The following is a 22226-nucleotide window of genomic DNA, read 5'->3' on the forward strand; positions in this document are numbered from 1 at the left end:
TGTCTTACAGATTTCCAGTCCCCTCTACCCAACTATGGTCTCCATTTTTCTTTCTTCACTTCAAGAACACCTCTTCTGTGTGAAGTCTTTGAGAACTGTACCTGAAGAATCAGGGTAGAGTAAGGAAAGTTCTGCTATCAGCAGATTCCTGCACCCATAAAACACTACAGTTTTCATAATAAAACACATTTCCCAAGTGCCCTCCCTGAGCTGGGTCTGAAGCTTGCCTCACAAACCCTCAATGTTGCAAGCTACCTGTTATTTCACAGACCAAACCAGGAAGCTGGGGCCCAGAGAGCTTAACTAAGGTTAGCGTTAGGAAGTGGTTAGATGGGGATTCAGACTCCTGTGTGGTGTCCACAGTGGTGCACCATGCAAGTCCTTGGGAGACTGACAGCTAAGCAGAAGTGGAATTGCAAAGATGTGCAGAAGCAGCATCTCCTAGCCTGGGCTGATCTACCTGCAGACTAGCACAACAGCCTGCAACAACGTTGTTTGCGTCACTGTGGCTCTACTGTGACACCCTGCACACATCAGTGTCTCCTATCTCCTGACTGACACTAGCTAGTACAAAGCTTCAAGCAATTATCTTTATTCCTGAAGAGAGGAAACTAGGTCTAATGTATTGACTTCACAGTTCTGTATTTGTATAGTGTTGACAATGAATTCTGTGAAATCACTGCCTAGAGATGGCAATGGTGCTAAGGGCCTTGATAGAGCTGGAAGGCACTGACGAGGGGAAGGGAGCCTTGAGCCGGAGTCGATGCTCACCCTTGGCCCTGCTCAGGCGCTGACAACTAGGCACACCTTAAGACTGGCCATAGGACCTAGTTGGGAAGCGGGATAGAGAGAGATCCACTCTAGGAAGGATGGAAGCCTGAAGCCCTGGCGGCTGAGGAGGATGACTGAGCCACCACCATCCATCTGCTAAGCCTTCTTTCACCTACCTTGTTTCGTGTAACCATCACAAAGTATGCAGTTATGAAGAAGTTAAGTCCAGGCAACTTGTCATTTCTCCAAAGTCATGCAGAATGGCAGACCCAGTGTCTTCTCAACCTGTCCCCTACACTGCACTACACACTATATACTCAAACAGAATAAAATCCTGGTACACACACACACACACACACACCCACACACACACCGATTTTAGGTTAACGTACAGAGCTTCCCTAAAGACAGGATTGACCCTAATGACCAAGTGAACAGGTCTTAAGCAAAAAGAATAAGCAATGGGGAAGACAGCCAAGGCCTGAGACCAGAGTTGCATAAAAGAGGTGACTGCAGGTGACTCTAAATGCCCTGCTGCCCAGGGGGATGGCTTGGCAAAAGGCATCTTTCCTGATGAGGCTAGTGCCAGAGCCTGGAGAGCCTGCACAGCTGTAGAGGGAACCATCAAAGTGTGGCACCATAAGACAGGAGGAGGTCGGCAGGGGCGGTGCAGCCTCTAGACCAGCGGGATCCCACTGCAGTGCTGGGAATCCCATGCCCCCACAGAAGTTCAGACTGAAGCCTGAGTAACCTGGGTAGCGGCTAGGCTGTATGCGAGGACAACAGGGCACTTTAAATGGCGCAATCCAATCTATCTGCCCTTCACAATAAATGCGGCCCACAACCAAACAGATTGCCAGATTTCTGTGACTAACCAAAGGGTTTTATTCTTTTCCTGTTACTATATATAGTCCTTTCTCTGGCAAACTCTTTTGACTAGGTGTAAAAGAAAGCTGGGCAGAAACATGCCTTCTACTTTTTCTGCAACCTGAGTGCTCCGTATATTCCAGTTATCAGTGGGGGCTGTAGCATTCCATAGAAGGCCTATCCTACTGTGGATATCCAAACCAAGTGAGGTGCTTGTCCAGTGCATCCTTATCTCCCCTACTGAGGCGAGAGCACTCAGTGCAAGGGGACTAGCACAGTGCCTGAACAGAAGCACAGAAGCACCCACCATTTTCTTCAATTTGAATTCCCTATGCCCTTGAGTAATCCTGACACATTTGTCAATTAAACACACTGAATATCATAAAAAGTGGACCACAAGGGCCTCAGCTGCCATATTCTCTTCCAGAGGAACTTAGAAGGGAGTAGAGACAGGTCCTTGCCACAGCTGGGAGACCAGTATGAGCAGGGACAGGTGCTCACACCTATGCCAGTGCCTCCCTCTGTGAGAGGCAATAGCTCCTACAGGTGGAATGAGGAGCAACTGAGCCCCCACGGTGTGCCAGTGAGGGGTGCAGACCACCAGGCGGCAACGAGCTGGAGTCTGGCTGAGCAGGCATGGGTTTAGAGATGAGTGGCTGGAAATCTCATTCATCGCTGAAGCCAAGTGTTTAAAATAAGTCACATACTGTAAACCACCACCACCACAGCCGTTTATTAAGTGCTTGCCAGGCACCAGGCTAAAGCTTTACAGACATTATTTCAGTTAATCCAGCAACCCTGAGGTAGATATTTTCAAACCCCCACACCCACAAGTCATTATAGTAAAGGAAACTGAGACTCAGGTTAAATCAATCAACCAAGGTCAAACCCGGCTGGTAAGTAGCAAGCTAGAAATGTACCGAAGGGACCAGACCCCAGACACATGCTTTTAAACACCAGACTGTCTTCCCTTGAAAATATGGACACACATTCCTTCCCCAAATGAGAACAGATGTTAGGTGAAGAGGGCAGGCAGTTTTAAAGTGACTTCTTGAATCAACTGTCCTTACTCCCTTGGAGGACCGGAGAGCCATCGGTGAGAAGCTGACCACTGGGCTCTCTCTCTCTCTCCCCCCTACCATCCCAGTCTTTCTCACAGGAGGCCTCCACTCCTGACACCAGACTACTCAACATGCTGCTTCCCTTCTAGCAAGCTCAGGAACGAAAGGGTCTGTCAAAACTTGGTGACACTGAGCCAAAGACCTGAGAGAAATTAGGAGACATTCAGAAAATGCCCCTCATCCCTGAACTGCTGGGCCCCCTAAGGCACGAGGACACACTCAGATGGAAACACAAAGCCCGCTCCTGCCAAGCCTGGCCTCTTTCTTGAAGTCTCCTCACCAAGTCCTTCACTTCTCCAAGTTCCTCCTCAAATGCCTCTCCAAGGCATCGCTAATCACAGGCCCATGGGCCTTAAGGACACCAATTTCTGAGCCTCTGAGCCTCCAGAAATGTCCCCAAAGTGCTCAACAGGGCTCCAGTCAGAGGACCCTCTGGGTCTATAATTAAACAGAGCTGGCTGAAGACTAAGTAGAAAGGCCCACCAGAGTGTCAACGAACCCACATGGGAAGACCAAGGAATGGCAAGCGGACAGAGCAGACGGACACAGCAACAGAGCTACCTGAGGTCAGAAGGGAAGCGGGGGCAGGGAACCCCAGTGGAGGGGGATCCTCCAGCCAAGCAGTCCAGCACTTGGAGCCAGAGAGCTTCTTTGAGGAAAAGAGCCTTGTTGAAGAGGTCACTGAGAGCTTGGGTAGGAGAAAGCTCAAAGATCCACTAAAAGATGGGTTAAGAGGACACCAAGAAAAACAGGAACTAGAAAGGCCTGGGCCTCTAGAACCCTGAGCTATCCCCATCCCACGCCTGCCCATCTAGGTAAAACTGGTCAGAGGGTCACTGCTGGTAGCCCTTGCTAAATTCTGCACCAAGTTTTGAAGGATGAAAGACAACAGAGGTAGGGAACTTGCCAAGGACTGAGATAGCACCCTCCTTGAGAAGTTCACATTATGAAAGGAGACAGAGGAGCCCCCTCCCCCACGAGTCTTGAGGGCGCCTGGGGTCTAAGGAACACACTAATGGTGAGGACTACTACTTGGTACAGACTAATATTCTTAGGCGTTTGAAGGGATGGGGGTGAATGGTGAGGTAAATCTCAAACACTGGAAGATCTAACCTGGACTCTCCAAACTTTTTAATAGCCACATCACTGGGTCACTGAGCCAGGAACCTCACTGTTGCCCACAGCAATGGCTCGCTGATCCAGGGTCAGTCAATGTTGCTGGGAGGTGAGGTGGAGTCCCCTCCTCAGACAGCCTGGCTGTGCCCAGCTCTTCCTCACAACACCCCCTCCTTGCACAGACCTGGGCTCTGCTACTCTTCATGTGGTTTCCTTTCCAGCTTCCACAGTGGCTGGGGCTTGATAAAGAGCAGGTTTCTCGCACACGCTCCAGTGCTGGGAAGTGACAGATCCTTGTCACAGGTGGAGCCCGACGGTGCTGACGACTACAGGAACACCCCTGTACCTAAGCGCACATGGTAACTCGCCTCCGTCACTCATCTACCTTCAACTTGGCTGGCTCACGTCTGTTTGCAAACCCACCTCCAGCTAGGGCTGGACTCCTAGTCTAGGAGGCATGCAAGCTCTACCCACACTAAAGGGTACTTGGCCCAGAAGATTCTGGGGTCAGAGACAGGGAGTGTCTCCCCATACTAGGTTGGCCCACTAGTAAGGATCCTTCCCCTCTCTGTCTCCTAACAGATTCAGATTAATGATGGCTCATTCCTAATTGTCAAATTTCTTTTCCTTCATCCTGTGTCTAATCACCAGTGACAGAAACCATTACGCAAATGAGAGCAGACGACTTCCCCCAACTGTTCGCGTTGGTAAAAACCTTGTAATTTAGAGCTCTGATTTGTAGGGGAAGCTGGTCTCCCCCAGGCATCCCGGGCATCTGCTCAACTGATGCCCAGAACAGCCCCTCCTCCACCCTATCACTCTAACCCCCCCAGCAAATATTTGACTTCCCAAAACAGTAGTTCTCACTGTACTGCTGGTGTAAACATGAGACTTGCAGCATGGCTGCCCCCTGGACAAGCCCGAGGCTCCACCTTCCTTGGCCCGTCTGACCCGTCTGACCCCATGCTGCTGGCTAGAGTGGATACACTGTAGCAACACTTGCTCTGCTCCAAGTAGACTAGAGCCTCCGGCAGCCCTCACCTAGGTGAGATCCTGCACGTCATCCCCAGGAGGAAGTGGCCCAGCAGAACATGAATTGAGTGACCTAGAGCTACCTCTCAGCATGCAGGTGTGCTGAGAGGAGCTGCCGCAGCTACATTCAAGAGCACACAGCACCCCCTTCCCCAGCAGGGGAAGGGTTCTTCCCAGAACCCTTGGCTTGTTAAGATGGCTTTGCAGGCAGCTTTTCCATGTCTCTAGCTGGAACCCCCAAAGCCTTTCACCCTCCCACACCCTCTTGCCTGAGCCTGCCTACACTGGCAAGGGAACAAGGCTTGAGGTGAGGTAGAGAACCAACAGCATCTGGAAGAAATGGAGGAGCAGGGGAGGCGCGGGTTTAAAGCCAAAGGAGCATTAGGTTTGATCTGGACTACCACTCTTCACCTACTCTGAGTGGTTTCTTTATCTGTCAAGTAAAAGCTACCGTGCAGCATTGTGAGGGACAGAGCTAAAAATACTGGTACACATCAGGTGTCTAAAATCAGGACCAGCTAAGACATCACACCAGCATCAGGGCCAACCCTGTGATGGTCCCAAAGCTCACCTTTTCTCTCTTTGCTCCCAGCCACCCTAGGTCAGACCTGTGGGGGCAATATACTGAAGATCAACCAAGCAGAGCCAGATTCCTTGCTACACAGCCCTGACACTTTTGAGGGCAGAGCCAGGACCATAGATATGCTGAGAACAAAAAATCTACCATGCTGGCCAAACTGATACTGTTCTGCCTTGCTCTTTTGCTGCGTTCCTTTTGCCCAAGAGAGATGGAGGCATGAGTTTACTCACACTGTCCAGCACTGGCTGTATTTAGAGCTATACTCAAGTCGGTAGCACACACCCACACTGCATCAGAGCCCCAGGGGTACTAAAGATCCCTCCCCTAATGCACACAGGGATGCATAAGCACACACATGCATCTTTTCAGTCCATGCGGCGCTGTAAGCCGAGCTTCAGGGCTAAGACCCACAGCTTAAGGTCAAATCTACAGGGAAGGGGATTAAAAGGTGACAAGGAAAATAATAAAATCAGACTTCCAACTCAGATTTTAGAGAAAAGGATGATGGAGAAGGGACTTGAGGTAAGTGGACACAAGGCCACCTCTCTGCCAAGCTGCAGGGGCCCCATTCCCTCTTAACAGATGTGAATGACGGTGTTGTGTAACATTGAGCTGCTCAGCTATACGCTGCAGCCCTGAGGAGGGTTCCCATAAATAGCTACCAACAAAAAAGTAAATTCTATCTAAGAGCTCTACTAGTTCTGCTCCAGCTGTCATGCGACGCTTTGCTGGGTCTGGCAGAGGCGCTGGCTCTAAGAGGCAAGAGAAAGCTTTTTCCCTTGCCCTGAGGTGGATGAAAGGTATTGAGTTAGCTGCCTAAGTTTGACCCCATTTCATCTACTCAGCCAGGAAGCTCAGCAGGAGCAGGGGATGTGGCCTGGACAGGGAAAGACACAGGACCTGGAGGCTTGAGCCAGTCAGCTTTAGGTTGGCTACAGTAAGATCTGACCAAGATAGGATGGCTAAAATCCGAGTTTAAAAGCTATAGGCTAAGTCAGGCAGTATCTGGGGTTCACACTGTTCTGTCACTCTGGACAATGTAAGCAGTAGAGAACCTTAGTAAGCAAGAAGGATGGCAAGTGTGAACACATACATACACGTGTGCAGATGTGTACACACAGATGCAGAGGTTCATACCCCTGGAGCCCAAAGAAGTCAGAGCTAGAATCTCCTCAATGTAGCACAGGGACAAGAGCTGGTACTGAAAGAACAGCTGCATCTGCCTGTATTTGGACATATGCACAATCCTCTGTTTTTAGGTCCCCAAGTCTTCCTTCTATATATGGCTTGAGGGTGTAGTTCTCAACTGGAATCCTATCTAATCCTCTTCCACTAGAAGGCTACCTAGGCTCCCAAAGATAAGCCTCCTTCTCAATGTTCCCATTAGGGTCCCAGCAATTATTGCCACCTGGTTTGTAGCCTGACTATGCTGCAAAAACTGGCAGAAGGCAGACTGATGTGCAGATTCATTCTGGCACCACAGCCCAGATGTTGTAGGGATACAGGAGCATCTCTCCTCCCAGGCTGAGGCACTGAGGCCTCAGGAGACAGGAGCTGAGAGCCAGAAGTGACATCCTGACCCAGGAAGAGGGGACAGGAACAGATACATGCATGTGTATGATACACATGCATATGCACACATGTACACACACACACACCCTGAGGTTAACAGACTAACACAGACATGATTACAACCAGAAGCTGGGACTCCACACACTAAATGCAGGACTTCAGGGGGGCAAAGGGGGGAAGGTTCTGGGACTCAAGAGGCAAGGGTGAGAAACCTTTCCAAACGGGAGTGGAGTTGGCTACCCTGCCTCGCCTCAGACACCTGCCTCCAGGGCCATGGCAAGAGTCCAGTCCATTAAGTGCAGCGTGCAATGCTAGTGCTTGGAGTGTCCTGTCCTCATCGACGAAGCATGTGGACAGGAGAGCAGTCACCTGGCACAAGGCCTTGACCTCTGGCAGGTTAGTTGTAACGGCCTTTAATCATGGTGTTCAACAAAGGCCCCACCTGTAAAGAGATATGAGAAGCCAGTCAGAACCATCTATCTCCAGACCCTGGAGTAGAACTGGGTGTGCCTGGAGACATGCAATATTCAGCTACAGGCAGGGACAAAAGATTTTCAGATCTTGTAAGTTTTCTAATCAACTTTCCTGACTGTCAACTTAGTATTCTAGGGCAATAACCCTTTGGAGGTGCAGCTTATTTTCCTTCCCTTTTATAACACCCTGTGTATCTGCAAGCAGCACCCATCAGACAGAAAATGCTCTGAAGAGCCAATAACCCGCAAACACCTGAAAGTCTGTCTGCAGGTGTCTCCAATGTGCCTGAGAATTTTAAATGCTTCTCCGTGTTGGGGTTTTGTCTAAGCTCCACCCCACACCTACCTGGCAATAGCCAAGTATGCCCCGCCCCAGAGATCTGGTCCACTATAAGAGGGGCTACTTGCCCCTCCTCTCCCTCTTTGCTCTCCGCTCTCCCACACTCTCTCACCTCTCTGCCTCTGGGGCTCTTCCCCCCTCCACGTGGTCATGGCCGGTCTCCACTCTATTCTCTCTTCTCTCTCTTCTCTCTCTTCTCTCTCTTCTCTTTCTCTCTCTTCTCTTTCTCTCTCTCTCTCTCTCTCTCTCTCTCTTCTCTCTCTTCTCTCTCTCTCTCTTCTCTCTCTCTTCTCTCTCTCTCTCTTCTCTCTCTCTCTCTCTCTCTCTCTCTCTCTCTCTCTCTCTCTCTCTACCTCTAACTCCCATCCCCTACTCTGAATAAACTCTATTCTATACTATGTCTGTGTGTGTGTGGTCCCTCAGGGGCAGAGGTGCCCAGGCAAGGGCCCGCCTGGACACCTTCCCCTACGTCGCCTAGCCACACTCACCTAACCCCCTATACTCTCCCCTTTTAAGCCCCTTCACTCCGCCCTCAACAAAAAGCCACCTGCAGTGAGGACTGGTGCTCTCAACCCCACAGGCACCTCTGATCTGGAGACTAACCACAGGAAGGAAGTAAGGCAAGTAAAATACACTCCTCCTCTTTTAGCCAATGGACCAGTAATATACCTGGGTGAGAAGCGGGACTCAGCACTACCTACAGCAGCCCTGGCCCAGCTGGGAGAGCACAAGGAGATGCCTTATTACACACTTCCCATTCTGTAAGAATCCGCTCAGGGGTCCCCAGATGGCACACATGCCCCAAGGCAGACATTACTAGTAGCATGGAACAGATTATAATGGATCCGCCAGTCATGCCCCACTCTCACAGAAAACAAGATTTCCTAAATATACAAATCAACTCTATGGAAAGACAGCAGCTACTGAGACAGAGGAGCCCTCACCTCTTGTGGGTTCCCCAAGGCCTCTCCAAGCATCTTCTCAATGTTTCTCATGATGGCTACTTTCTGATGAGCTTTGAGAGGATATTCGATTCTCTTAGGGGTGGGAGCCCCCTAAAAAGGAAGGAAGAGCTCAGGAACTCCCTCTAACCAGGCTTGCAGCATTCTTTCTCTAGTCCCAGCCTCCCTTCTAAAAATGAACAGTTCAATTTTATTCTTCTCCATTTCCCTGCAAATCTCTTCCAGGGATAATCAACAGCCCCAGCCCAGCCCAGCCCCAGTTCCACATGGACACACACACACAAAATTTATGTGTGTGTGTGTATACCAATAACAACAACAAAACCCCTCTAATATTCACCTTATACCAGAAGTTCACAGTGATGGTAATTCCCCCATTTAGTAATGACTCTATGTGGTGCCACCTATTAAGAAAGAGAAAAAAGGGGGGGAGGGGCTCCAGATTACTTTCCAGAGACAAGGACGGAAAAACTCGTCTAGTCCAGCAGAGGGAAAGAGTGAAGACAGGTGCTTTATGCTCATCCTGTGAAACATACAGTGGGCAGGGGCTGTGGCAATCGGTCTCCAGAAATGAGGGGGCTGTACAGGGAAGGCAGAGCTCTTTGGATTTGAGGAAATTGTCTTCCTTTCTTAAGCGAGAGCTGTCCTCTACGCTCAGTGTGCTCAGTCTGGACATGCTAATCTTCCTGCAGGTAGATAATACTGCCACAATTGAGAAGGGACTCAGATAAAGCTTTCTGGAAACAGGAAAGGAAGTATATCAAGAGGCCCCATCCCTAGCCTCCTCACCAGTACATTGGGATGTAAAGAACATCACCAGGGCCAACCACTGTTTCATAACCAACCACATTTCGGAAATTGGGGAAACTCTCGTAGTCAGGATTGTCAAAGTCCACCTAAGGGTCAAGAAAGAGAAAAAAGGTCAGTCCAGTGACTGCTATGGCAGCTAAAAAAGGAAAAAAAAAAAGACTTAAAAAATGATTTCACAGTTTGCATGGAGAGGATACAATGTATATTAACTGGCCCTCTTGGAGAACAACTTAAGGAAGTCCATGTTCTCGTTACACTATAAAGAATTCTAGACTTCAGTGCGGATTCATCCATTACCCAAACCTTTCCAAATGTTTCCCGCAAACAAATTCTAACTGGAAGACTGCTACATGAAGTAGCAAGGCCTCTTTCTCCTCAAGAGGACATCAGAAGCTGGAGAGGTGGCTCTGCAGTTAGGAGCACTGGCTGCTCTCCTGGAGGACCCAGGTGTGAATCCCACACCAATGGTGGCCTCACAACCCTCCGTAGCTCCAGCTCCAGGAGACCCAACCTCTTCTTGTGGCCTCTACAGGAGCCAGGCATGCACATGGTGCACATACATATACGCAGGCAAAATACTCAGACACAGAAATATTTTGTTTACCTATCTCCCTATCAAAAAGAAGCATACACAATAAAAGAGAACAGTTGTTAAAGTCGGTGGAGGTATTCATAATTGATGAAACCAAAGCAAAAACAAACAAAACAAAAACAAACTAAGAAATCCAAGTCTTCCAACATTAATGATGGGGTCTGACACCCCCCCCCCCAATTAGCTCTGTTTATACTTACAAATATCTGAGATCATCACAGGAACCTAGAACATGTAGGCTACACTGTGAAATTCTTCTCTGGGCTTGTTTGTAGACAAGACCAGCAGTAAAGCAGACCTGACGCACCCCCAAAAGGAAGGCAAAGGTATTCCAGCCTCTCATCTCAAAGACATTCCTAGAGCCCAGAGTTCTATACCCTCTTCAACCATAAGCTCACCTGGCTCTGCCTGTCACAGGGGTGATGGACAGGGTATGGATAGAGGCACTCGAACTGATCCGGAGGAAATAAGATGCATCTCTTATGGCCTTTTATCTGGGCAAAAAAGTTCTGCTGCTCATCATAGTGAGCAGGTGTCACATTTCCTGCAAAAAACCAAAAAGGACATTTTCTTAGTTGAGGTAGTGGCTCCCACTGCACAAGTGAAATGCAGATACAGCCTAGTGCTGCTAGCTGTCCTTCTAGCTAATTGTTAACTCGTAGTGAGTCAGTCAAGTGTTCCATTTTATGCGTAGTAAACTCGAACCGCCATGACTGGGCAAGGTCCACCGGCAGCTAGGAAATTACCCTCAATGCTGGCTGATGTCCTACTGGCAGCAAGAGTTCATTAAATAAGTCTGACAGGCAACAAGCTTACACTCTTCCTGACTATGGCAAGAATCCAAGAGCAGCGCAACAATGAGGACAGACTGACAGGACTGGCACTGATGTCGCACACACTTGCCTCTGAGGAGTTCTTCTGGAGCCCAGAAACTCTCAACTGCTGTTCTCGCCTCGCCACACCTGTGGGATACAGCGTTGCTGAGAGCTACACTGGGCTGCTGATTCTCAGGGAGAGAAAGATTACTGAATTACTGGAGAGGGCTGCAGAATTTAAGAGACATTGCTTAGAATGTCACCTAGGTCAGGCCTTATAATGCAGGCCTGTGATTCCAGCTACTAAAGAGTCTGGAGCAGGAGGACCATAATTTCAAGGCCAGCATGGACAACTTATCGAGACCCTGATTTAACATATAAATGTTTTCAAAACAGCCTAATGGCACAGCACTTGCCCACATGCAAGGACCTATGACAATACCAGGATCACAAGTGTAAATACATATACACATACATATATTGCTACCTTGAATTAGTTCTGTGCTAATGCACATTTCATCTATCCTGTATAACTAAAGTCACAACTGTACCTTCTATACAATCTGAGCCTAGAGAACTTAGTGGTGCACAGCTATAGTCCTAGCACTAGGGAGGCCGGGCAGGAGCACTGCTGAGTGCCAGGCTACCCCCAGCTATGTAGCATGTTTCTAGCCAACCAGGGATATACAGTGAAACCCTGTCACAAACTAAACACCTAGTGTGCCCAGACAGCTGCCTTCCTACTGTGGACAGGCTAAATGCATCCTCAAAGTAGCCCTTGCATTTCCACCAGAGGCACCTGGCCACAGCAAAGGAAAGATTAACCCAGAGCCAGGGAAAGCAGAACTATTTTTTCTAAAAAGTCAAAGTTGGTTTTAAACAGGCAGGTGAGTGTCAATTCCCAGGCTGTACTGTTCAAACCTCTTTAATAGTGCTATCAAATGTCCAAATCTGAGGAAATACCAGTTAAAGGAGAAGGGACCTCGGGGCCCAATCAGGTCAATGGCATTATTCTGTTTCTTTGTTCACCAAGTTTACTCAGCAATCACTGCACAGCAGCTGATGGTTAGCACAGTGCTGAGCTGGTGCTAAACAAGGAAAGATAATAACCCCACCCTGCAAACAGTGTTCCTTCTCCAGAACAGCACTTAAACGCTTCTTTCTACTCAAAACAAAAAACCAAAAACAAAAAAATAAACAAAGGGCTAGAGAGGTGGCTCAGCAGTTTAGAGCACTTGTTGCTTTTGCAAAGGACCAGGGTTTGATTCCTAGCATCCACATGACGGCTCACAACCACCCTAACTCCAGTTCCAGGGACTCCATTGCCTCCCTTTTTTTAAAAAAAAGATTTATTATTTATATGAATACACTATCTTCAGATCTGTCTTCAGTCAGATCTCATTACAGATGTTTGTGAGCCACCATGTGGTTGCTGGGAGTTGAACTCAGGACCTTCAGAAGAGCAGTCAGTGCTCTTAACCTCTGAGCTATCTCTCCAGCCGCCATTGCCTCCTTATATCCACCTGTACCAGGTACACAGAAGGTGCATATACATACGCATATACATACATGTACACAAACCATTCATACACATAAGATTAAAAACTTGTATATATATAAAAACTCCCAGCAAGAAACACACACAAGTAAGCCATGAAGTGTCTGGAGAGGAAAGCCGAGATGCTGAGCAAGGGGAGGAGACTGGAGGCTGATGCCTATTTATATCCTTCAGTTTTGAGCTCCATAAATATGTAGTTAAGAGATAAGGTTTCACCATATTAGAAAATAGTCTCTGCCAGGCACAGCGGTACATGCCTTTCTTTTATCCCAGCACTCGGGCTGATCTCTGTGGATTCAAGGCCACTCTGGTCTATATACTCAGTTTCACGCTGGCCAGAGCTACATAGTGAGAACCTGTCTTTTAAAAAGTTTCCATTTGTACAGGAACAGACCCCTCAACATCCTGCATGTGATGGACTTGGCCTCTGTGCTCACAGCAACTGTGAGAGGAAAATACACAGCATTAGCCACATGACTTAAATTATACATTATCTCATTCAATTGTGGCAGCTCCTTACGAAATGCTATCTTGTTCCTTCTGCAGATGAGGATGCTGAGGCCTTAAAACATTCAGTGACTGGTGCCCAGTCACGGGGCTAAGAAGTGGTGGAGACTGGGTTAGAAATCAGGTCTGCAGGATGCAAAGCCACACTTCTGGAAGTACTTCTTACCTTCCATGCCGATGAGCAGCAGGTTGGAGGTCAGCTGCCCCCAGCCACGCTTCCCCTGTTGTTTATTAATCCAGTTCCAGTTAAAACCCAAGAAGTCCATGACAATCTTTCTACCCACGGTGTCATTGAGTGTTTGCTGCAGATACAACCTACATTCCCCAAGAAAAAAGTTCCATCAGTATATGTGAGCGGTCCCTGGTAAATACCTCTCTCTGTCTGGAAACTCAAGGCTGTAACTAGCATCTCCAACAGAACAGCTGTAGCCATGCAAGTAGTTGAACAGTAGTCACAGAGCTGAATTCTTTCTCCATGTCTGAGCTCTGCTCCACAACAAGCTCTTCAAAGACGTGATTCTTCACCCTCAGGATCACAATACAGACTACCCAAGAATTCAGGTTCCCTATGAAAAGGTCCAAGCACATGGAAATTTCACACAATTTAGTTCCCTGGAAGCCTGTCTACAAAGTCTATAATGAGTCTGACTTCTCTCAGACTCTCAAGGCTGCTCTACCTCTGGCCCTTGAGACCACTGTGGCTGACTGAATACTGCTCACCAGCTGCTCTTCTTTGTGGGAGAACTTGGTTTGACCGATACAATGTCACAAAGGGACTTGCATTGCTTCCAAGTATGATTTTAGGAAATAGTCCAGACTATCCTGTTTTTCCCTTTGCTACATCTAATTGCAAAATTCCAGACTGTAACTACTGGGACAATTGTGTCAGGGAATCAACAAGATGATGTGACCCAGGACAAGCATGTATGAGAGAAAACAAGGGACTTCAGTGCCTTAAATCCTAACAGTTATGGCAACATTAATTAAAAATCTCAGTAAGTTGGAAAAAACTAGCTACAAGGAACCTCCTAGGCTCTCTCATAAGAGAGGCTAGCCCTGAATTCCTGATTCTTCTGCTTCAACCTCCTGAGTGCCACGATTACACACATGTACCACCCTTCCAAAAAAAAAAACAAAAAAAGAAACCCAAAAACAAGAACAAAAAAAAAGGTAAGCCACAAATCTAAACCATATTGGTATTACAATTGAGTTATAAAAGCTCAAAATATCTCTCAGTATACATGTGGAGGTCATGGGACAACTTTTGAAAAGCTGGTTCTATTTTCCACCATGGTGGTCTTGGCTCTTAGCACATTTACCCAATGAACCATATCACTGGCCCAGACATTTAAACTCTATTCACTTAGTTACATTCTGATGATAGGAAGCCAGAAAGAAAATCAAGATAGGAGACTACAGAGTTCTCCAGATATGGCCACCAAATGTGGGACAATCATTCACGATTAAGTACTCAGCGAAAGCAGTTCTCGAGGGACAATTTTATAATGTGGGACTGACTGCTGCCTGGAGCCTATATTAACTGGGCTATCCTCAGAAATGGAAATAAAAACAAAGAATGAATCACTTTTCCAAATGATTTTGACCAATGGAACAAAACAGTCTATCAAGCGATGTGTTCTGATCTTCCCAAAGCTAGAGGATCCTGATATCCCTTAACCCAAATCATAAAGGACTACTGAACTTTTCAGCACGAACTGTCCCCAGCCAGGACAGTATCTGAGTATCAAGATTGCAAACTGTCAATATCAGGGCTAAATATAACAAGTAATTATTGTCTTACTCTGTGTGCGTATGCGTGTGCATCTGTGTGTATGGGTGTGTTTCAAACGTCAAAAGGGCTACAGAGATGGCTCATCAGGGAAGAGCTGCAGTAGGAGATGGGGTTCAGTTCCCAGGACCCGCATGGCAGTTAACAACTATCTGTAACTCCTTTGCAGAAGATGGAATGCCTTCTGCCCTCTACAGGCATTAAATACACATGCTGTGCAAGACATACAGGTAAACACCCATGCCCGCCTTTAATCTCAGCACTCAAGGCAGAAGCAAGAGGATCTCAGTGAGTTTGAGGCCAGCCTAATCTATATGGTAAGTCCCCGGCCAGTAGAGCTCCAGAGTGAGTTCCTACCCCCCTCCCAAAAAAAAAAAAAAAAAAACCCAAAACAAAACAATAGCAACAAAAAACAAACACCTGCATGCATAAAACACAAGTTTTTTTTTTCTTCAAGAAGTCAAAAGATTTTAAGTAATAATCTTGAAATTATTTGAGCTTGAAATTTTAGAACCCTGGGACAGCCTTCCCAAACAGAAATGCACAATGACTTCTAACTTTGAACAGGACATATGCCTTCGGCATATTATTGTAAGTCCTACATAGGCATCGTCAAGTCTTTCTTTCATCCAACTAACCCTGCAAGGCAACCATCACTCTACCTACCTAAGACAGGAAATTCGATTCACAGTTCAAGGCGAATTCTATTCTCAATCCACTAAGCTAAAAAGAACCATCAAGGACGCAAAGCACAGAGCAGAATATTCACTCGTGGAACCTAGAGGCTGGAGATGCCAGTCTCTTCTTACCCAATTCTACCACACCTTCAAACAAGTTTGGGAAAGCGGATGCCCTAGTTCTACTGACTGGGCAACTTACCGCTCTTCTCCCCCACGCTGCTGTATAGCTTGTAGTTTCTCAACGAACTCATGAAATTTAATTTCCTCCCTGTTGGACCTTGGCTTAAAGTTCTGGAAATTGGCCATCTTCTTCTCATCATAGTATAAGAACTTATGGGTGCTGGCGCTATACACAGAGAAATCTCCGTTGCCAATATTCTCTTGCAGGTATTCGAGGTCCCACTTCAGAGCAGGATACACAAGATTTGTGTCGGTCAGTACCACAGGCTCCTAAGCAAAAACATCAAAAAAAAACTCAATCAAGTAATTCCAAGGAGCTATATAATATGTTCTTTTTGACGATATCTATACTTGTCACAACAGTTTCTCCCATCAAGCACTCCCGACCTGCCATCTCTCTTTCCCGCCTCTCAAGTCTCCGTCCACAATCCAGTTTCCCACCTCTCCCCTTACTGGGTCCCTTCCTCCACCCCTTTGGCAGCAGCCCCGCCCCCCACCTCATTTTCGATGAGCTCTTCCGCCCGAGGGTCACTCTGGCTCAGACGTGGGATGGGCCTGGTCGGAAAGCTGTAACTTCGTAGCTGGGACTCATCCCAGGCCGGACCCGGAGCTTCAGCTTCTTCCCGGGCCTCTCCAGAGCCAGAGGCCGCAACCTCGGCTGCAGTCGCCGCCATCTCTACTCTAGGGACGGCCCCGCCGGAAGTAGAAGCTCCGCCCTTTCCGGAAGCGACCACAACGAACACCATAGAGATGAACTGCAAGAGAAACCGGTCCCGACCTATTAAGTAGGTGGGAGCCTAGGTTGAAGGAGCGCTACCTAACGGTGACCTGCAGCACTACAGTCTAGGCTCCATAAGGCCGACCTGCTTGGTGCCTTAGAAAAGGGAACAAACAGGCCCACAAAATACTGCTGCAAAGACGGAGGAAAGTGTAATTAAGCTTTAAACTTTACTCTCACGGGTGGGGAGAGAAGCCAACGCTTAGATCCACTTAAGGAATCAATAGAAAAATCAGTTAGCACATAGATCTTGGGTAAAACTGTCCTGAAGGCTTAGACAGATGACAAATGGCAAACTGAATTCATTCAGAATCTAGAGAGGACCAAGGGCTTATAGTTCCCACTACTCCAGAGGCTGATGCAGGAAGACCACTGGAATTCGAGTCCAGAGCCAGTCTGGATAACACAGCAAGCCACCATCCCTTAAAAAAAAAAAAAAATAAAAAAATAAAATAAAATAAAATAAAATCCAGAAAAAGATCCTTTTTGTTTAGTATTATTTGATATGCTGCAATGATACTCAACCACAGATATGCACATCTTCCAACAATATATATACTGGTTATAAGAGATGATATTACTTTGTTTGCTTACTGGACCATTCTATCCATTCTAATGGATACCCACAGGAAGCCAAGATTGTCATCCCTTGCTGTACATGTCTCCCCTTAAAATGACAGCAGGAACTGCAACTATGACAGGGTAGTGTCCCTGTAATTAGGTTACATTATATGGGCAAAGATATAGTGAAAGTCCCTAACCAGTCAAATTTGAGATCATCAAGATGGAGACTTATCTTGGGCTGACATTATCTCTCTAGCCCTTTAAATCTGGAAACATTAGTCAGAGACAAAAGTCTTGGTGATTTGAATCCATAATACATGCTGTCTGGTTTGGCTTGAAGGTGTGTGTGTGTGTGTGTGTGTGTGTGTGTCTGTGTGTATACATAATTTTTTTTTTCAGAGAATGACAAGTGAATTCTTTACAACCTGAGAAAGACTATTGGCTAATAGCCAACAACAACATGGGAAACGCTGTCCTATAAATTCAAGTAATTGAATTTGACTAATAACTGTGATGCTTATAAAAGGATACAGAACCTCAGATGGCAAGGGTCTTGGTTTCACACTGGTGAGAGCCTGAGCCACAGACCTGACTAACTAGAACCTATACTCATGACAAATGTGAGATAATAAGTCGGTGTTGTTTGGGCTGCCAATTTTATGACTTCTTTAAAGAACATTAAAATTTTAACTGAATATGCAGCAATAGAAATTAATACTCTGTCTTAGTTATATACCTGTGCTACCTAGTAACTATGATATAACAAACTAATGATAGGGTTGTCTCCATGAAGGGGTCTGGCAGCAGTCAAGATTTTTTGAATTTTTTTTTTAACTGTAAAGCCCTGAAAATTAAAAAAAAAAAAAAAACAGACTTAGAAATTTATATTACTAAAATCAGGAATGAATTCAGGAACATAACACTGACTTTACAAACATAAAAAGGTATTATGTAAAATACTACAAACAAGTGAATGTTACAAGTAGAGACTCTAGATGAAATCGAGGAATTCCTGTCAAAACGCCAACTATAATAACTGATTCAAGGAAAAAAATAGAAAAATCTAAATGGACCCATATCAAAACTACATTAGGAATTTTTTAATCCCATAAAGAAAAGTCTAAAACAATACAGATTCATTGATGAACCCTACCAAACACAACAGAATTGCTAACAATCCTTCAGAAACAAAGGAGAATGGAAGACTTCCAAATTCATCCTATGAGGCCAGCATTATCCAGATATCAAGATGAGAAAACGACAGAGAACTCAGATCAATAACCCTTATGAATAGACATACAAAAGTCCCTAGCGAAACAAATCTAGCACCATACAAAAAGGTTTACAAACTATAACTAATTGGGATTTATTTTTGGAAAGCCTACAGCCTGGGCTGTCCTGGAATTTGCTCTGTAGACCAAGCTGTCCTTGGACGGACAGAGTACCTCCCACTTCTGCCTCCTGAGTGTTGTGATTAAAAGCATGAGCCACCACTGCCTTGCTTTAGAGTGGAATCTTGACAGGATTTAACACGATACTTTTCACGATAAAATTAAATTGCCAAAGGACATCAAGGAGACAGTAAAAAGACAGGAATGGTGATATATCTCGGTTGGTAGAGTGCTTGCTTCCATGCATAAAGTCCTGGGTTTGCTGCCAAGCACCATACAAACCAGCCACAGTAGTGAATGGCTAAAACACCAGCACTTGGGAGGGAGACTCAGGAAGAGGGAGGTTCAAGACCAGCCTCAGCTATATACAAGTCCAAGGGCATCCTGCTCAACAGGAGACTCTGTCTCAACAAGAGGAAGGAAGGGAGAACAAAGGGGAGGAAGGGAGGAAGAGAGGGAGAAGAGAGGAAGGAAGGGAGGGAGGGAGGGAGGAGAGTGTGCTTAGGGGAAATTTTTACAGAACATCTATCTAATAAGGAAACTGCACCTAGAGTTCCATAAAGAACTCTCAGAACTCAACAATAAAGAATATAACTCAGTTAAAAATGAACAAAAGACTTGAACAGGCATGTCTCCAGAGAAGATCTATCATGGCCAAAACTCACAAGAAAAGCTACTCAAGGGAGAAGAGGACAATTTGTTACAGAAGGAACTATCTGAAGGGACACAGGACTTCTGTACTTAGGAAACAAAGGCTGTGCAAACGCAGTGTGTTTAACGAGGTGCTTATAAAGGAAAGCCAAGTCTTGGTGGAGAGCAGAAGGGGGATTCCCAGCCTCAGGTGGTGGCCCAGGCCAATACTCTCAAGCACTTCAGAGGCTTAGCCAGAGGCTGGAGAGATGGCTTAGAGAGTAAGAGCACTGGCTGCTCTTCCGGGAGGTCCTGAGTTCAAATCCCAGCACCCACATGGTGGCTCACAACCATCTGTAATGGGATCTGATGCCCTCTTCTGGTGTGCCTGACAGCTACAGTTTAATCATTTATAAATAAAATAAATCTTTAAAGAAGATTATGATGATGATGAAGAGGAGGAGGAGGAGGAATCCTTCCTTCCCTCCTATATCAAAGGCTGGGGAAAAAAAACCCCAAAACCTGATAACGCATACCGCTTAGGCAAAAACATAGAAACAGAAAGTAGATTAGTGTTTGCCAATATGTGGAAGTAGAGGAAATATGCTAATTGGTATGAGATTTCACTGGGGCAGTGATGAAATGTTTTAGAACTAGATAGATGTGATGATCACACACCTTTAATGTACATTTAAAAATATCATTATACAGTTCCCCACCCCAACGGTCACACATATTCCAGATATGCCTTGAACTCATTATGTAGCTCAAGCTGGCCTTAACACCTGATTTTTTTTTTTTTTGTCTTCACTTCAAGTGCTGACATTGCAAGAGGCATACACCATCACAGAAGAGTACATTGTGGGGTCAGGCAGTAGTGGTGCATGCCTTTAATATCAGCACTTGGGAGGCAGAGGCAGGCAGATTTCTGAGTTCAAAGCCAGCCTGGTCTATGGAGTGAGTTCCAGGACAGCCAGTGCTATATAGAGAAACCCTGTGTCTTAGTCAGGGTTTCTATTCCTGCACAAACATCATGACCAAGAAGCAAGTTAGGGAGGAAAGGGTTTATTGAGCTTACACTTCCACATTGCAGTTCATCACTAAAGGAAGTCAGGACTGGAACTCAAGCAGGTCAGGAAGCAGGAGCTGATGCAGAGGCCATGGAGGGATGTTTCTTACTGGCTTGCTTCTCCTGGCTTGCTCAGCCTGCTCTCTTATAGAACCCAAGAACACCAGCCCAGGGATGGCACCACCCACAAGGGGCCCTCCCCACTTGATCACTAATTGAGAAAATGCCCCACAGCTGGATCTCATGGAGGTACTTCCCCAACTGAAGCTCCTTTCTCTGTGATAACTCCAGCCTGTGTCAAGTTGACACACAAAACTAGCCAGTACAATTGACCCCTTGTCAACTTGACACACAAACACATCACTATTAAGCCTCAACCCTTGCTTTCTTATTCATCCCCAAGATCTAAATTACTTTAAAAGTCCCACAGTCTTTACATATTAAAAGTTCAATCACCTTAAAATGTCCAATATCTTTAAAATTCAAAGTCTTTTAAAAATTCAAAGTCTCTTAACTGTGGGCTCCACTAAAATACTTTCTTCCTTCAAGAGGGAAACATATCAGGACACAGTCACAACCAAAAGCAAAACTCAAACTCCAATGATTCAATGTCTGGGATCCAACTCATGATCTTCTGGGCTCCTCCAAGGGCCTGGGTCACTTCTCCAGCTCTGCCCTTTGTAGCACATAGCTTGTCTTCTAGGCTCCAGCTGCCTGTACTCCACTGCTGCTGCTGTTCTTGGTGGTCATCAAATGGTACTGTCTCCAAAAGGCTGCTATCTTCCACTGTAATTAGGCTTCACCAATAGCCTCTCATCAGGGTGACAAGCCTCTGCTCCTATGCATGACCCCTTCAAGCCCTGGGCCATCAATTGCAACTGAGGCTGCACCTTCACCAATGGCCTTCTGTGGCCTCTCACTGTGCCAAGAGCCTCAGCTGCTCTTCATGACCCCTTCATGCCTTCAAAACCAGTACCATCTGGGTGACTCTTACACAGTCCAGCCACAGCACAAAATGCAACTGTGGCTATCTCTGGAACACACTCTCTGTGCTCTCAGAAAACACTTCCCAGAAGATTTCACCTCAGTGATGCTGGTCTCTTCTTAATCACCGCTAATTTCTTAGCTCCAGCTAACCAGCATCAATAGTCCCAGTAACACAAAGGTTTGCTTTAGTGGTTCTGGTATCTTGTTACTCACAGCTGATTCTTCAGCCCCAGCTAACCAAAACCACAGAATCTTCACAATCAAAACATGGCCCCTTTAAGAGTCTTTTAATCTTCCCCCTGAAATTTCACAAGCCAGGCCTCCATTTTCTGCAATGTTCTCAACATTATCTTCCAAGCTCCTACAGAACATTCCACAGAGCTCTTAACACTGAATGGATCATCTAGCTCAAAGTTCCAAAGTCCTTCCACAGTCCTCCCCAAAACATGGTCAGGTTGTCACCGGAATACCCCACTACACTGGTACCAATTTGTCTTAGTCAGGGTTTTTATTCCTGCACAAACATCATGACCAAGAAGCAAGTTGGGGAGGAAAGGGTTTATTGAGCTTACACTTCTACGTTGCAGTTCAACACTAAAGGAAGTCAGGACTGGAACTCAAGCAGGTCAGGAAGCAGGAGCTGATGCAGAGGCCATAGAGGGATGTTTCTTACTGGCTTGCTTCTCCTGGCTTGCTCAGCCTGCTCTCTTATAGAACCCAAGAACACCAGCCCAGGGATGGCACCACCCACAAGGGGCCCTCCCCACTTGATCACTAACTGAGAAAATGCCCCACAGCTGGATCTCATGGAGGCACTTCCCCAACTGAAACTACTTTCTCTGTGATGACTCCAGCCTGTGTCAAGTTGACACACAAAACCAGCCAGTACACCCTGTCTCAAAAAAAAAAAAAAAAAAAAAAAGTTCATTGTGGGGCTGGAGAGATCTCTCAGAGTTAAGAGTACTAGCTGTTCTTCCAGAGGACCGAGGATTCAGGACCAGTGTTCAATTCCTAGCACCTGGATGAAGGCTAACAATCCCAC

General features: G+C 46.4%; 1 protein-coding gene across 1 annotated transcript; it reads right to left on the bottom strand.

Annotated features, from left to right (window-relative positions):
• Positions 1 to 2347: 2347 nt before the first annotated feature.
• Hif1an (hypoxia inducible factor 1 subunit alpha inhibitor) lies at positions 2348 to 16468 on the bottom strand. The gene is made up of 8 exons (XM_052185138.1): positions 16263 to 16468; positions 15785 to 16035; positions 13283 to 13431; positions 10635 to 10780; positions 9624 to 9730; positions 9175 to 9238; positions 8817 to 8927; positions 2348 to 7501 (listed from the first exon to the last, which is right to left on the bottom strand). Exons 1-8 carry the CDS (start codon positions 16437 to 16439, stop codon positions 7457 to 7459), a joined length of 1050 nt encoding a protein of 349 aa, XP_052041098.1. The 5' UTR covers positions 16440 to 16468; the 3' UTR covers positions 2348 to 7456.
• Positions 16469 to 22226: the final 5758 nt, after the last annotated feature.

This window comes from Apodemus sylvaticus, chromosome 1 (genome assembly GCF_947179515.1).
Source record: "Apodemus sylvaticus chromosome 1, mApoSyl1.1, whole genome shotgun sequence".
Taxonomy (NCBI): Eukaryota; Metazoa; Chordata; class Mammalia; order Rodentia; family Muridae; genus Apodemus; species Apodemus sylvaticus.

What these genes read in the sequence shown, in the direction of transcription:
- Hif1an (XM_052185138.1), bottom strand. Translation starts at nt 16,439, where the DNA reads ATGGCGGCGACTGCAGCCGAGGTTGCGGCCTCTGGCTCTGGAGAGGCC. An exon ending in AAGAGCTCATCGAAAATGAG is followed by an intron (nt 16,036 to 16,262) that starts GTGGGGGGCGGG and finishes GTTTTTGCTTAG; the next exon opens with GAGCCTGTGGTACTGACCGA. An exon ending in GCTGCTCATCGGCATGGAAG is followed by an intron (nt 10,781 to 13,282) that starts GTAAGAAGTACT and finishes GGTTTTTTGCAG; the next exon opens with GAAATGTGACACCTGCTCAC.